We start from the raw sequence: 16,361 nt of genomic DNA, 5'->3' as shown, positions 1-16,361 counted from the left end.
GTCTCTTCATCTCCATCAGATGCCTCCATTCATTTGCAATGAAAGAACTAAAGGTAGGGAAATGATTAGAAGATGTTTAGAAGTTCATGAAAGAAGTGAAAAGTGTTGTGCTTGAGTTGTGATTGTATTTTATTTATATATGTCATCCTGTTCTTTAAAGTTGTGGAGAAACCGTGACAGATTTTACACATAAGAGATGAAGACTTCTAACATCTTTACCTGAAAACTTAAAGCGTTGGCTTATCCAGATGAAACCTTACACTATGTTTGTAATATGGTTATCATATAAGAACTTATACATTATCATTTCTTGTATTATAACAGCCAACATTGATTTAAAAAGCATAAAAATGGTTATTGGTTATAAGTTATATTTCTCAGTCAGCTGTTAAGTTTTCAGTACGAATCATTCTTTTAACCAGGAAATGATTTTTAACTTAAATATTGTTTAGAGACGACAGTTTTTCTTTGTTTCCTCGTCAGATTATTGATCCAGTTTCTGCTACTGTAAATAAAGTAAATCAAGTTGTTTTTAACCCTGACAGCAACAAACCGCAGCAATTAAACACGACCCAGACGACTAAGATTAAAAAGAGTAAATATAATTCAGGTTTATTTGAACTTGAGTCAGGTTATATTTGTCGTCTCCATCAGTTTTGTTTGAGTTCGCATGTTCTCTCCGTGCACGTGTGGGTTTTCTCCGGTTTCCTCCCACACACCAAAAACATGCATGTTAGGCCGATTGGTAACTCTAAATTGTTTGTCTCGTTTGTCTCCATGTGTCCCTGTGATGGACTGGAGACCTGTACAGGTAGAAATGCTGACAGTTTGGGTTTTCCTCATAATTTATACACTTTTTGAACGAAAACGGTCAAAAACAAGGATTGTCTTTCACTGCCAGATAAAGTAAAGTCTGATTTCTGGTCGGTCTTTGCAAACTGCTGCTGCAAGTTCATTTCACAGTGTCAGAGAATGTTTTTGCGACACGTTAGTTCCACATTATTTATCATAAACCCGTGTACCTGAAATATACAGCTCTAATCGTCACATTTTTCAGATTGAAATTTGTTTCTTTGAAAGGAAAGTTTTTAGTTTATGATACTAAAATCATCTTTTTGCAAAGCCAAACAGAAATCACTTTGTTTGACTGCGCGCTTTTCATATTCTGTTTGTGATTCTGTATGAAACGTCGGCACGACTCCTGAGGAATGGGTTTAGGTTAACAGGTGAAGAAATTATCAGATTTATGCACCTGAAGTTATAAAACAACCAAAGATTAGTGGACATCAATTTACCATCCTCACGTGGTATTTGAGTAATTCAGTAATCTGATCAGGTTCACGTCATTTATCCACTCTTGTGAGGACATTTTGACCATCCCCTGCCTTGTTTTTGTCTTGATCCAGGATGCCATTACTCAGCAGAGGCTCTCCCCGTCCTCCACTGGCTCGTAAAGTAAAACAGGTTCTGAAGACGAGCGTATTCTCTTGAACACGATCCCTTTAGGTCAGCGATCCTCTCAGGACCCTCAAAGTACCCCTCGGAAGGGGGATGCCAGTGTTGCTGAACACCAATGCCTCTTTCAGCTCCAGACAGGAGCTCCTGGACTTGCAGGACTGTCCTCACAATGGGGGTCCCGCTGTGGACACCTCTAGTCCCGAGGATTCCCTAGCAGGAAGCCCCATTGGTTCTGGTCCTAGAAGCCCTGGCAGGCCAGGAGCTAATGGACCCATCAGGTCCCACATTTTTACAGGAGCTTCAATGCTCCCCGGGCAGTTGTATGGAGGGGACACACAGCCTGTCAGACAGCTTCCTTTGGGGGTACCGCTGATCTCAAGTGACCCAGACCAGCTATGTGGCTGGAGGGCTCTGACGCCCAGGTTCATCCAGGTTTTCAACACGCCACGCTGGGTGCTGTTCTTCCTCTGCGTGGCCTCTTTCCTCCAGGGGATGATCGTCAACGGCTTCATAAACACCGTGGTGACCTCCATCGAGCGGCGCTTTGACCTGCGCAGCTACCAGGCCGGCCTCATCGCCAGCTCCTACGACATCGCCACCTGCTTCTGCCTGGCCTTCGTCAGCTACTTTGGTGGCACGAGGCACAAGCCCCGCTGGCTGGGATGGGGGGTTCTCATCATGGCACTGGGCTCTCTGGTGTTCGCCTTGCCTCATTTCACCACGCCCCCCTACCTGGTCAATAAGCCTGAGCAGACGGGAATGTGCTCTGCGAACTCTACCAGCCAGTGCCAAGACACGGAGGCCGGAGGACTGTCGGGTTATCGCTTCGTGTTCATGCTGGGACAGTTTCTACATGGCATGGGCGCCACTCCTCTCTACACGCTGGGGGTCACGTACCTGGATGAGAACGTCAGCTCCAACTATGGACCTGTTTACATAGGTGAGTCCTCTGTTCCCGTTTTATTGTAAAATATTGACAACTCCATAGACGGACACTGGACTAACAACATAAAGTTTTGTTGTGACTGTTTAGTCTTGACTTGTATCGTGAGGTTACATCCCCACAAAAATAAACTAAAATTAGGATGTTGTGTAAAAATGTAAATACAAACAGAATGCAATGATTTTCAAATCTCATAAATTCATATTTATCTTATAAGGCACTTATTTACAACGAAACACAAACTGAATGTTGAAGCAAATAAATTCAGTCACTCCATCCATCCATTATCTTCCGCTTATTCTGAAGTTGGGTCGTGGGGGCAGTAGCTTGAGCAGGGAGGTCCAGACATCTCTTTCCACAGCCGCCTCTTCCAGCTTCAAAGTTCATGCTCAATAATCCAGGTAAAAAAAAAAAATTGGATTTTTTTTTACCTGTCCTACACATCCCACCCCCATCAACAACTGCCAGCACTAACGCGGCACTAAGCTAGCATGCAAGACAGAGGTGTCTCCTAGAGCTGCCATTTCTAGCCCGGACCCACCCAACCCAGATTCGGACCAGACTGGTCCATAACAATTTGCTTAATGTGCGGGCCGGGTCGGTGTCGGGCTTTTGATTGCATCAGCGGATGCGCGTGGCTGACGATCCAATATATGGTAACATTGGTTGCCATACAATCACCAGAAGCACACCGCCATTTGACCGCGTGCTGACTGGCCTTGAAAGAGGTAAAAAGTTCAGTTAAGCTTCAGATGGACTACTGCCAGCGGTCCATCACCCAATTGGACGTGCATTCAGCTGCTGCACTCAGCGGGCGCACACGGCCGACGACCCAAACAGGCGAGATCACAAAATATCTGACATGTCAGAGCAGGGTCCATGTCTGAATAATGCAGAATGCAGGCAGAAGCAGGGATTTAATGCGCTTTGACATCCACGAAAGGACAAACACCCCCTCAGCTTCGATCTTCGGCCCCCTTTATTCAGCCGTGTGCATCTGCCGACCAGCAGTCAAAACTTAATTAAAAATGTCGGGGGGTGGGGGCGGGTTCTGACCTTTAATTACTGTTAATTTGTCGGATCAGGTGGGGTTCAGAAACCTTGGCTACGGGCTGGGGCGGGTCAGATTTTTTGGACCCGAATGCAACTTCAGTGTCTCCCCCTCTTCCCCCCGTGAGCTCCATTCCAAGGCAGATGACCTCGGGGAAACACTGCATGCGGTGTGGAGTTGTTGTTGGTAACCAGGAAAACCTGGAGTGGACTTTTAGTGGTTTGATTATTCTCCTTTTAATCAAGTGGAATGGATTAATTCACGAAGAAATAGAAACAGCGCTGGGTGAACTGATTTAATGGTAAATGTGGGCGTGTGTGTGGGGGGTCTGAATGAATTCTTTTTTTTTAAGTGGAGGGGACACGTCCTCTTCACATTTAATTGTTGCGATGCAACAATTGGCACAGACAAATCGGTGAAACAGGTATTGTCATTATTTTCCTTGTCAGCCCACTGACGTTGACCCTCTGAGACTTGTTGTAATCCAAGCTCACAGCCAACACAAAGCGGAGAGCCCGATTTCAGACCCGTTTATTTTTTCACGAAATACAAAACTTCTACACAGTTCAGAACAATGTGGTCCTTGTAGCCTGGAGAACAAGAGGTAGGTAGGAAGCAGGAAGTAGTTGTGCTGACACACCCTGGTTCTGTTTGTCTCACCCCTCAGGGATCTTTTATACAGCAGCTGTAGTGGGTCCTGCAGCCGGCTACCTGCTGGGAGGTTACTTCCTCAACATTTACACCGAGGTCCAGCTGACGTGAGTCCACCTTGACCCACACAACCAACTCCAAAACAGCAGAAATAACACAATAAATTAAAAATCACGTCATTTTCTAATAAAATACATGTGTCTTTATTAGCGCATGCTTGTTTTCGACAAAACACAAGAATTGCACACAAATATAAAAAAAAAAAAGACTCAAGCAAAACCAACAGGATTCAGTGTCTATTGTGCAGTAAACTGGAAAAAATAAAGAACTGGCCAAAAACTAATAAAGAAACATGATCCTGGAATAAATTTAAATTATAGATGAAATAAACCAAACTATTATGAGCTGGATATTATTGAACTCTGAGGATTTAATACTTCACCTGATACCTTTGTCCGTACAGCGCCATGAGAGGACTTTAGGTCTAAGTGTGACTTGTGCAAATGAACTAAATTTACGTGGAAGAAATAAAATAAAGAAGAAGAGTCTCCCTGTTAGAAGGAGTCATTCCTTTCCACTGTTGCCTCTGCTGCTCAGGATTGTAACTTTATCAAAGTTTTATTTTGACATTATCTGCTGGTTTCCTTAGACAGAGGAGTATTTATTACCTAAACTAAAAAGTATCTGCAGAAATTTGATGGGGACTACCGTGTTGAAGATATTTTAATTGTTTGCTTCGACAATACTGTGTGTATGGGGTTCACTCTCAGCTACCATCAAACCAAATTTCAGCTCAATAAAGGCAAAAAATAAATAAATAAATCTATGAATCATAGACCATTTATCTTTTAAGGTTTGGTGGCCATCTTGCATTTTTAGATTTGAATTCAGAATGCGCTGTGCATTGTTCTCAGCTACCACCACGCAAATTTCAGCTCAGCATCTTTTAAAATAGCTGAGTTATATATATTTTTTCCCATTTGTCTAAGGCGGCCATCTTGGATTCTTGATTTGCATTAGAAATGTGTAACAACTCGCTCTCAGCTACAAACACACCAAAATGTCATCTCAATGTCTCAAAGAATGACTCAGTTAATCTTCAATTGTGAGTGTTCCGAGGTAGCTGTGGCAGCCATCTTGAATCAAAATGGCTCCAAAGGTTAAGCAGTTCCAGAGATACATCTGTTGATCGCTTTCTATGAGTTTCAAACAAATCCAACAATCTGTTCATGAGCTGAGGCAGTTAGAAGCTTTTTCAATGGGAAACATGGCGTCTTTGTTTACGAATTGCGTTGCCATGGTAACTAGAAATGCCAGTAAAAGTAATCGCACACATCACGGTGCAGAGCCGGTCGTTTTGAGAAAACATTTGTGGGGGTGCACATTGCGGTTCGGGACACATATAGGCAGTCCATTAGTATTTTGTGATTTGAAGATTTAATTGATTGCTTATAATTAAAGTTATTTTAAACCGACGCTAACTTTTACTTCATGTGCAGCTGCATTATGGGAAACGAGACACTGAATGAAAACAACATTAAACCAAAGTTGAATAGTTAATAATGTCCAGCTGGTTCAGATCGGTGTTTCTGCTGAGTCGCAGGACGGACATGTCTCCGGAGAGCCCCCACTGGGTCGGGGCTTGGTGGGTCGGTTTCCTCGCAGGAGGAGCAGCCGTCGCTCTGGTTGCTCTCCCCATCCTGGGTTACCCCCGACAGCTGCCAGGTACGGCCCGTCTTCGCCCCCCCATCACAAGCACCTTCTCTAAATGAAAATATACATTACAAATAAGAAAGTGCTTTCCTGCAGGCTCACAGAAGCACGCGGGCATGCGGGTGTCTGAAACCCACCAGCTGAAGGATGGAAGCCACGTCACCGCCTCCGATCCCCACTTTGGAAAATCAGCCAAAGACATGCCGAGGTGGGTTCAGCTTCGTAAAGTGGCTGCAAGAACTTCTCAACATGTTTACCACCATCAGCTCCATAAGACTTCTGTTCTCCTTAAATGTGGCTAAATGTTGAACATGAATAAATATTTCACGTTTTAGAAAATGTTTTCAAAGAAAAATGAATTTAACACAACAAGGATACACCACTCAAACACAATACCCTGTTCATACTAACAGTTTTATTTTAGTTATAAAAAACCTTCATAATTTAACTAAAGAGACCTCAAATGCAGCCTAAATGTTTGTTCTGATGAAGCTGCTGATGAAGATGAAGACAGTTGAAAATGTTTCATGAAATGTTTTCAACTAAATGTTTGATGCAAAATGAATTTGAAAAGATGACATTTACTGAAAACAGGAAAATAAAAACAGAAGGCAGCAGAAAAAAAACAGAATAAATGTGTTTAAAAAGCAGAAAAGAGACGAAATGTAGAAGAAAATAGAAAAAGGTGAAATAAGGGGCTGAATATACAAAAAGTCTGACATTAGCAAAAAATAAATTGAAATTAACAAAAACATGTGTGGAGGGGGGGTGCAAAAGCTTAAATAAAGCTGAAAGTAGCATCAAGTATAAAATGCTGAAATTATTAAAAAAATAAGCAGAAAAGGTGGGACATTAGAAAAAAAAACAGCAAGAAAAAATAAAATTAGCAGAAAAACATCTAAAAAGTTGCTGAAAAATCCGACTTTAGCAGAAAGAAGCTGAAATAAAGAACATAAAAAAGGTAAAATTAGCAAAATAAAATGGCTGAAAAAAGCAACAAAAAAAAGCTGAAATAAGCACAAAGAAGCTGGAGACAGCTGAACCAGAACAAAAGCTGAAATGAGCAGTAAAAAGTTTTATAAGGTTTGAAGGACGTGAATTCATTTTGAATAAGAAAAATATGGACGATAAAGCTAAATATTGCAAAAAGTTAAAATTTCATAAAAATCAGAAGTCACAGCAGGAATGTTCGGAATGAGCCGAACGTTTTGATGTATGAAATGTTGAAATAAAACCTGAGGAACGAGTTACGTGCAGAAAACATATCGAAGAAAAACGAATCTCTGTAATAAGAATGATTTATAAACAAACAATTATATTTATATACAGTCTTATTAAATTCGTCCAAGCCGTCTTCAGGTTTTGTCAATAATAAAACTGTTTTATGATTTTAAAACAGTCAGATCAGTAAAATATTCTACAAACTTTGAACAACTTTCTTTGCTTTGAGCGTTTTTTTGGGCTTCACTGGATTTTTCTTTCCAAAATGTGTTTTTCTGAATAAAATAACTTTTTAACAAACTGGACAAACCTTTGACAATCCCATAAACTTATTTGCTTATGCTCTTTAGTTTAGTGCTTAAAAAGATTTGTGTAAAAATTAATTTCTAAACAATTTATGGATGTTTCCTCTGTTTATTCTGAAATGTCCCATGTTGTGAAGTTTTATTTATTTTTATTTTTTTCTGTCATTAATTTAGCTGAATTAATTTTAATCACTTTTTTAGAAGTATTTTTCCAGAAAATTGTCTCAGTGTATAAAATATATTTTGTTCTTTTAATCTTAGTGATGGTCTGAGGTCACGGTAGCTCAGTGGTCATAGCTGTGGCCTCATAATTCCGAGGCTCCAGATTCAAGCCCACGATGTGTTAGGAAAGAAACTTGGCACAAACAAGTTTTTTATGCAACTTTGTTCACTGTTTAAACCCATGAAGAAGAAAACTGCATAAAAAAATAAAAACTTGATGTTATGACAGAAAAACATCCAAACATTTTATAAAGGTAAACAGATTTATTTAATCAATAAGCTGGTATGAAAGTGATTGTGGGAGTAATCGAGTATTGACATTGCAAAGATAAATTCTGTGTGTGTGTGTGCATGCGTGCGTACACACACACACACACACACACACACACACACACACACACACACACATTAAGGTCAGTCTGAACATCCTCTTTAGTTTAAAGCGTCACACGTGAGGAACAGGCTGGAATCGTTACGTTACAACTTTGTTTACTTTCCGCTCACAGCCAGGATTACGCAGCAGGTTACGTAACATCATGTACATTGCAGATAATCCCGCCACCAAAGATCTGGTGGAGGGATTATCTGTTACGTCATGAGATTACCGAGGAAGTTTTAATTAAAACATGCAGCGTTGAACGTCTTTTTCCAGGTCTGTGCTGCTCCTCCTGAAGAACCCGACCTTCCTGTTCCTGTGTCTGGCGGGAGCCACCGAGGCCATGCTCGTGGCCGGCATGTCCACCTTCGGCCCAAAGTTCTTAGAATCCCAGTTCAGCCTCAGCGCATCAGATGCTGCCATGCTGTTTGGTGAGTGACTCAAATACAGGCGTAGCACGTGATGCAGGTCAGTGAAATTCTGACAGTTTAACATCAATCTGCTTTTTTATTGCTTGGAATATTTCATTGATCATGTTGAAGTGAACATCTTGATCCATTTTTTCTTACTTCAGCAGCCACTAAACCTGCTCTGTTTTATCATGTTCACTTTTGCATCCAACTCCCTCCGCGCACTTTGAGCTGTTTTAGCTCATCATATCAAAACGTTCAGCTCATTCAGGAGATGGGTGCTGACTTTTGGTTTTTGTAACTCATAGTTTACTACATTTAACTTTAATACATCTTTAATTCCAAAATGGTGGCCTCAAAAATACATTAATTCAAAAACATTTGTATTATTGCTGCTTTTAGCTAATATTCTCCCATATTTAGCTAGCGTTTAGCTAGGCCTGTCACGATAACAGATTTTTCTGGGCGATTAATTGTCTCAGAAATTATTGCGATAAACGATAATATTGTTTGAAATTTGACAATAATTAGTAATTATTTTCAAATTTAAGATGAAATGTTGGTTAATTTTTGTGTGTAGTAACTTTTTTGACCACCAGACTTCAGTATAAGACTGGTTGAACCAAAGGATGGATAGTGAGGGAGCGAGCAGCGTGTCTCTTTAAGAAAAATGGGAGGGAGGCCCCTTGACGTGACATGGGCTGTCTCTCCTTCCTTGTTTTCGGTTCTCAAAAAGGCGGATGCTCTGTGTGGTTTGAGCTCTTTAGCATTTGTCACACAAAGCTTTTAATTAAAAAAAAAAATCAGTAAACAAGTTCTCAGCTTCTTTTTGCAGAGAAAAACAAACTTTTTACACAAAGGTACTGGTTTCAACTGTGAATTTTGGAGCTTCGACAAGACCAAGTTTTTTTTCCCCGAGGTCGGCCTGTTAGCTTAGCTCGTAGCTTAGCTTCTCAGCTTAGCTGCTTTTAACGATCCAAAAACACCATTTTGGGCGGTTTAAACAGATTTTAAATCAAAGAGAAAGGGAGGGGTCAGTGAAGAACAATGGAGCTGAGCTTTCTGTCATCCAGTGTCTTCAGTAGAAAGAGAGAGACGCGGAGAAACGATAAAGTCGATAAATAAAAATGAGTTTGATAATTTTCATTTATCATGCGATGAATTGATTTATTGTTTATTGCGACAGGCTTACCTTTAGCTTTCAGTGTTCTAGATTTTATTTCAACTCAGTTTTAACTTTTTCAGCAACTTTCAGAAAGTCATTCAACAATAAGTGTTAACACTGCATTTTTACAGCAAAATGCTAAGTTTGGTAGATTATTGATATTTTATTATTATTAGTTTATGTTTTATTCTTATTGTATTATGCTATTATTTGGATATACAGCCTGCATAGGTTAGTTTGATCCCCACATTCCCAGATATTTTTGTACACTTTTGTAGAGTTATTGGATAAAAATTTAAGATAAAAACGACAGAAATTAAAAAACAAACAAAAAAAAAAAAACACGTGAGTAAACAAAGGGAACTTCATCCCTCCAGAGCTTCTGGTGAAGATAAAAGTGAAATGGACTGAACTATGACAGAGTCTAAATCAGATCTTCTAGGCTGAGTTACATCTTGACTTTATTCTGCCTCCTCCTCTGAAGGCTACATGGTGGTTCCAGCTGGAGGCGGAGGAACGTTCCTGGGCGGCTACATCGTGAAGAAGCTGAACTTACGCTGCCGAGGCATCATTCGGTTCTGCATGGTGTGCGCCTTAGTCAGTCTGTTCTCCATCTTCGTCTTCCTGTTCCACTGCCCCAACATGCCCATGGCTGGTGTCACAGCTCAGTATCAGTCTGAGCTGATGGAGCAGCCACATCTGGACCAGCACAAACAGCTGTATGACAAGCCCAGCGCAGCACTTAGAAACAGGTGAGCGACGCTAGTGCTAACACTCGTGTGTCCAAGTGGTCTGACTCATAATGGAGTGCAGGTACTGGGTGATACTTATGTTGGATAAAATACCTTCTGTTCATCTGAATTACTGAAAGAAGCCACATTTGAGGACACGTTTAACCGTTTTTTATTTGCAAGGGCAGACGTTCACTCACAGGCTTACACAGATGCATCATGGGAGCTCGATCGTGAGAGTCTGCACCGGGCAGTGTGCGAGAATTTTTTATATATGATGCACACTTATCAGCGATCACAGCTCACAGACAGTCACTGATGACCTCGACCTCCCAGGTGTACATGCAGGATCAAATCAGCTCCTCTCTGAGAGAGAAAAGAACTCTCTGGACTCACCCACACATGGTCCAACATTAATTTAACATGAGTTTGTGATAAACATCCTTGACCTTGACTAAAACTACCCTGACAGTAAATACCCAGTAGGTGTTTTTTTTATTTTTAAATGCTAATGAGCTTGTACGGAAGCAGCTTGTTCTACGGTACTTTCAGTTTTTGCCTTAAAGGTTTCTGCATGTATAAAGTTAAACTCACTGACACGCACGACTAAACGTGACGTCTGGTGTTTGCACATCAGGACTCCACAGTTTTTCTACTCGTATTGCCCCCGGAGAAGCGTAGAGACAAAAAGACCAGCTCAGACAGCGAGCGTCGTCCATGCGCCATAACATTATGAGCAGAGAGCCGGCTCGTGCTCACAGCAGCAAAAAAATATAATCCATAAAACAATAATTCACAACTACAGAATTATTTAAAGAACCATTTAGTGATAAAAGCAAGTGATTAATTGTTGCCTCAAGACTTTTTGGCTTAAGGAAGGAAAACGAGTATTGGTGGGTTGGCAAACAGTAACTGTTTTTTTTTTGTTTTTTTTACAGACCTAAGATCCTCTATAAAAAACAAATAAATAAATAAAAACATAAAATAAACATCCTTTGTACCAAACTGTAATGAAGAATGAGGAAACATTTGATACAGCTGGTGTAAATGTGTATTTTGTAGCAACAAACTTACAAACCTATAACACATGGCTATTCAACCGGCGGCCCAGGGGCCAAGTCAGGCCCACGAGTGGGCCCAGTTCCACCCACCAGTGGGTTAATTTTTAAATAAATCTAGATTTTAAATTGTAAAACAAACTGGATGACAGGAACTGCTGGATGCCCGGCCCCTGAGCTCTTGGCTTTCAGTAACTGTGGCCCCCTGAGCAGTTTAGTTGAACAGCCCTGTTTCCATCTTTTCTTCCCAGATGCTTCTGTGGATGAGTATCTTAAAAATGGCTCTAACTCAGTTATTTTTTTTTACAAATATTGACACTTTCTGAAATGTAATGCAAGATTAATATTATATGTTGCCTGTGAGATGTTTGATGCGTTTTATTCAACCACTTTTGATAAAGACGGAGCTCTAATGCGCAGCTTTATTCCAGATTATCTTTCAGAGTTTTATTGCGCCGCCTTGTGACAAAAACATTTGCTGCAGTTTGTAGAAAAATGTTTCAATAATTCATCTTTTCTGTCCTTGTGTCCGTCATCCTTGTGTTTCTTCTCTCCGTTCCGGTTGTTTCTGTCTGCAGCTCTGTTCTGGACGAGGACCTGACGGTCGGCTGTAACGCAGCTTGCAGCTGTGCCAGAGAACTGTACAACCCGGTGTGCGGCGCCGACGGTGTGGCGTATTACTCCCCCTGCCACGCTGGCTGCACCTCCATCAACTCCACCGAGCTCTCTGGTAAACAGGTATGCTCTGTCTGACTGGAGGGAAATGTCTCCAACAATAACTAGTCTGAAGCAATTAAAGGAGACCAACGTGTTCAGGCGACATCTTTCCCGTCCTCCTTGTAGAGTCAAGAGGGATAACTGGAAATAAGCTCCGTCTGTCCATCCATACCTGCATGTCGTGAGGTGGACAACTTGGAAAAATAAGCAATATGCCAACTTCTTGTTTGGTGTGTTGCTGCATCTAGGAGTAGAACAGGTCACTATCAAAGATTGGGTTGCCATGTCAAAATCCAAGATGGCCACCACCATATATATATGTAAACTGGCTACCATTACCATACTATCATTTGAGGAAACTGGTTTCTACTCTAAATGGGGGGAGTGGTGGGGTGGCCCAAAGGTTAGAGAAGGTGAGCCTGTGTAGAGTTGCATTTGGGTCCCCCCCCCAAAAAACGGACCCGACCCAGCCCCAGCCTGTAGCCATCATTTCCGAACCGACCCAAACCAACAAATTAACAGTAATCACAGCTCCAAACCCGAAAAACCCAGACATTTTTAATTCAGCTTTGACTGCTTTTATAGTTATTAACGGTCGGCGGACGTGCGCAGCTGATTAAAAGGGGCAGACGATCGGAGCTGAGGGGGTGATGGTCCTTTCACGGCTGTCAAAGCGCATTAAATCCCTGCTTCTGCCTGCATTCTGCATTATTCAGACACGGACCCTGCTCTGATGTCTGCGAGGATATTTTGGGATCTCATCTGTTTGGGTCATCGGCCGCGTGCGTCCGCTGAGTGCAGCGGCTGAATGAACGTCCATTTGGGCTTTGGATGGATCGCTGGCAGTAGTCCATCTGAAGCTTAACTGAAAGAATTTAAGAATAAAAAGTTCAACTGGCCGGTCAGCGCACGGTCAAATGGCCACGTGCGGCTGATGATTGTATGGCAAGCCATGTTGCCATAATTGGATCATCTGCCACGCTAGTCCGCTGATGCAATCAAAAGCCCGACACCGACCCGGCCCACCCCTCCAGCACATAATTATGGCCCAGGCCGCCCCGAATTTGGGTCCGGCCGGGCCGAGCTTTGGGCCTGGGTTAGAAATGACAGCTCTAAACCTGTGATAGGAAGGTCGCCGGTTCAACACTGCATTCTAACAACATCAATTGTGGGAGGGAACAGTGAAAGACGCCTGCCTCCACCCTCTTCCCCAATCTGGGCCCTTGAGCAAGGCTCCCCTGGGCACCCGAGACAGCAGCTCTCTGCTCCACTCAGAGGGCTGTGGTAGCTCGGCGGTCTGTGGTTGCATCAGGAAGGACATCCGGCGTGAAAACAATTGATTGTCAAAAGTCTTTGTCCGAGTTAGTTCACCGTGGCGAACCCTGAAGAAGAAAGCGTCCGAAAGAAGAAAAAAAAAAGCTTTTAGTCTTTATTTTGCCTAAAAGTAGTTTCCTCAAGTGATTGGAGTGGTCAAACGTTAACCTGTAGTTGCCAAGGCCACCCCCTGGTTCCACCGTCCACTCGACAGGATCCATCGCTCTGCACTGCCTCTGATAAGCAAACCAATAAAAATTACCTCCGTTCGCCCACACAGTTTATCTCCTACCCACTTCAACATCTCACACCAAAAACATTAATGTTCTCTTATATTCGCTGTTCAATTCCAGTCCAGAAAAAAAACACTCATCTCAAAAACTACAAACATTCAGTACACAAATCCTTCAGCGACAGGGGACATCGACGCACCGCCTGTACTGATATTTCTTTCTACATTATTTAAAACCCGTCTTTACAGAAATAATGTCCTGCTGCTGAGATAGATATTTTTGGCTGTGCACAGAATTTATGCATATTTTACCTGACGTCCGTAAGCGTCTGTGCTTTAGGTGTATTCTGGGTGCAGCTGTGTGCTGGGCAACGTATCCTGGGGCGAGGAGGGCTTCGCTCAGGCAGGGAAGTGCAGCAGCTCATGTAGCCACATGCCGGTCTTCCTCTCCCTGTTCTTCGTCGTCATCCTCTTCACCTTCCTCAGCAGCATCCCTGCTCTCACCGCCACGCTCAGGTACAGCACGCGCTCACACTCACTTTGTGCACAGTTCAGGTGAATTACGTGGAAAACTTGGCAAATTAAAAAGAATAAAGCAGAAAACAGCTGTCAGGTGGTGTCTTTATGGTCAAATTAACAAGTTTAACCGTTAAAGTCCGAGTCAAGATTCAGAGTAACCGCCTGTAAATGTTGGGACTGTGGGATAAAGTCTGAGATGGTCCAACTCCGTCCTGTGCAGGTGTGTCCCGGACAGCCAGCGATCCTTCGGACTTGGTATTCAGTGGATCGTGGTGCGCTTACTTGGTAAGCCCCATTCTTTGTCTTTATGCCAACTTCGTATCACGGTGGGAAAATGGTTCCTGATCTCCCGCCTGTCCCGTTTTCCTTTCAGGCAGCATTCCAGGACCGATAGCGTTTGGCTCGGTGATCGACATCTCCTGCTTACTGTGGCAGGACCAGTGCGGCGAGCAGGGCTCCTGCTACATCTACCAGAACTCAGCCATGAGTCTGTACACGCTCATCGCTGGGATCATCTTCAAGGTAAAGCTGACCAACGAGATAACTCGTTTACTGCGGTATGAAAGGAGTGAGCCCAGACTGAATACTTTTATTAACAAATGCCCCCAGGGAGGAAAACGGCTCTTCTGAAACGAATGAAATGGATTAAAAATTGGACTCACTTTATGCTTTAGTTTGTAAGAGTAGACTAAAACAACGGCGTCCAAACTTTTTCATTTGCGGGCCGAACATTAAAATGTCAAAATGGATGTAGTCACCACGAACATTTGAATTTGTTATAAAAGTATACTGATATTGTTGAAGGATTTCTAAATTGTTATAGAGCCAAAACATAAAAAGCCAACATTAACTTTATTTTTTATTTTTTTCCAAATGATTCAACCAGTTGATTTGTTGCCATTTTGTTTTCTTGTTCTTGTAAATTACATTTTGGTGACAGTTCTTGCTCCATTCGCCCTCTGTTAAAATGTCTTGATGTCATCAAGGCATGGAGGGCTTCAAATGTGTTAAAGTTTTAACGATCAGAAGACTGAAGTCCTTGTGTTTAGCCCTAGCTCTACCGCTGTCTCCGATCCTGTAAACCTCGTCTCCTGACGTCACCTCCTCTGCTGCAGGTTCTGGGGACAAGTTTCTTTCTGATAGCCAGCGTTCTGTACAAGCCTCCTCCAGAGTCTCCTCAAAGCAGCTGCGAGAGCACCGACCACGGGACCGAGCACATGAGCGACCTGCCCGTCAAAGACCTGCCCGAGGACGGCGTCATCATCAACCTGAACGCCAGGTTATGACGTCAGAGACCTCCTAACCGCGAGTCTTTTTGTTTGTGTTGAGAAAAACGCCCCAGAATGCCTTGATACACACAAACACACACACACAGACACAAAGCTGTCTGTCGCACTTTTAAAATGCTGCTCTTTCTGAAGAAAATCTTGAGCCGACTGCATGTTTGTGTGTCTGACTGGGCCAAGCCAATTTTTTATCACTTATTATGTTGAGACAAAAAAAAAATCAGTTTAAAAACCTTTCAGATTAAGGGCGTCAGTATTTCATGTTGCACCTTATCCTTCTAAAGCCAAGAGTCTGAGGCAGACCTCTGACGTACATGAATCATTTCAAATGTGACAAAACAGCTTTTTTTTTTTTTTTTTTACCAGAATTAACAGAAAGTTATTGTGTTTCCTCTCCCTGCACATAAAGCCATGGTTTAAAATGCTGGAAGAGTCTTAAAACCAGTAAAATCGTAGCCAAAAAGCTTCATTCCTTTGAGGAGGAAATGAAAAGACTCTTCCATCAGTTCAAGTGTTCAGACCCTTTCACGTTTTCCACCTTTTTCTCTACCGGTGCAAAAACGTAACCTAATCAAACCTCGTGGCTCCAAAGAAAAGATTCAGTCTCTAATGAGAGTTGTTTTTTTTCTGTTTTTGTTAGTAGCTTCACATCTTCTTGAAAACAAGTCTCCAAACGTTTGATGCCGTCCGTTTGTGCTGTGAAGTCAAAATTTTCAAGTTTCAAATAAAAAAAAAACGTTCACTGGAACGCTCACCACGTCTGGACGTCAAAATCCAACATGGCCGCCCCAGAGAGGGCTGCAGTAATTCACTTTTTATTTTTTACTTCCGTAAGTTGTTATCTCAGTAAATCAGTCATACTCTCTCCATTAGTGAACACGTTCCTGTTTTCTAAAAAAGTTAAGTCAGGTCCTCTGGACGGATTCTTCCAGGGCGCTAACGGTCGGTCATTAGACTGATGGTCCTCCTTCTACATGTGAACAGCTAGT

General features: G+C 42.2%; 1 protein-coding gene across 1 annotated transcript; it reads left to right on the top strand.

Annotated features, from left to right (window-relative positions):
- Positions 1 to 1,551: 1,551 nt before the first annotated feature.
- Positions 1,552 to 15,450, top strand: slco4a1 (solute carrier organic anion transporter family, member 4A1). Its single transcript, XM_037684415.1, has 11 exons — positions 1,552 to 2,398; positions 4,120 to 4,210; positions 5,707 to 5,828; positions 5,913 to 6,024; positions 8,217 to 8,371; positions 10,000 to 10,267; positions 11,883 to 12,042; positions 13,908 to 14,083; positions 14,307 to 14,371; positions 14,460 to 14,608; positions 15,202 to 15,450. Exons 1-11 carry the CDS (start codon positions 1,552 to 1,554, stop codon positions 15,370 to 15,372), a joined length of 2,316 nt encoding a protein of 771 aa, XP_037540343.1. The 3' UTR covers positions 15,373 to 15,450.
- Positions 15,451 to 16,361: the final 911 nt, after the last annotated feature.

This window comes from Nematolebias whitei, chromosome 11 (assembly GCF_014905685.2).
Source record: "Nematolebias whitei isolate Nwh7 chromosome 11, NemWhi1, whole genome shotgun sequence".
Taxonomy (NCBI): Eukaryota; Metazoa; Chordata; class Actinopteri; order Cyprinodontiformes; family Rivulidae; genus Nematolebias; species Nematolebias whitei.
This window is presented reverse-complemented; position numbering and strand designations above follow the sequence as displayed.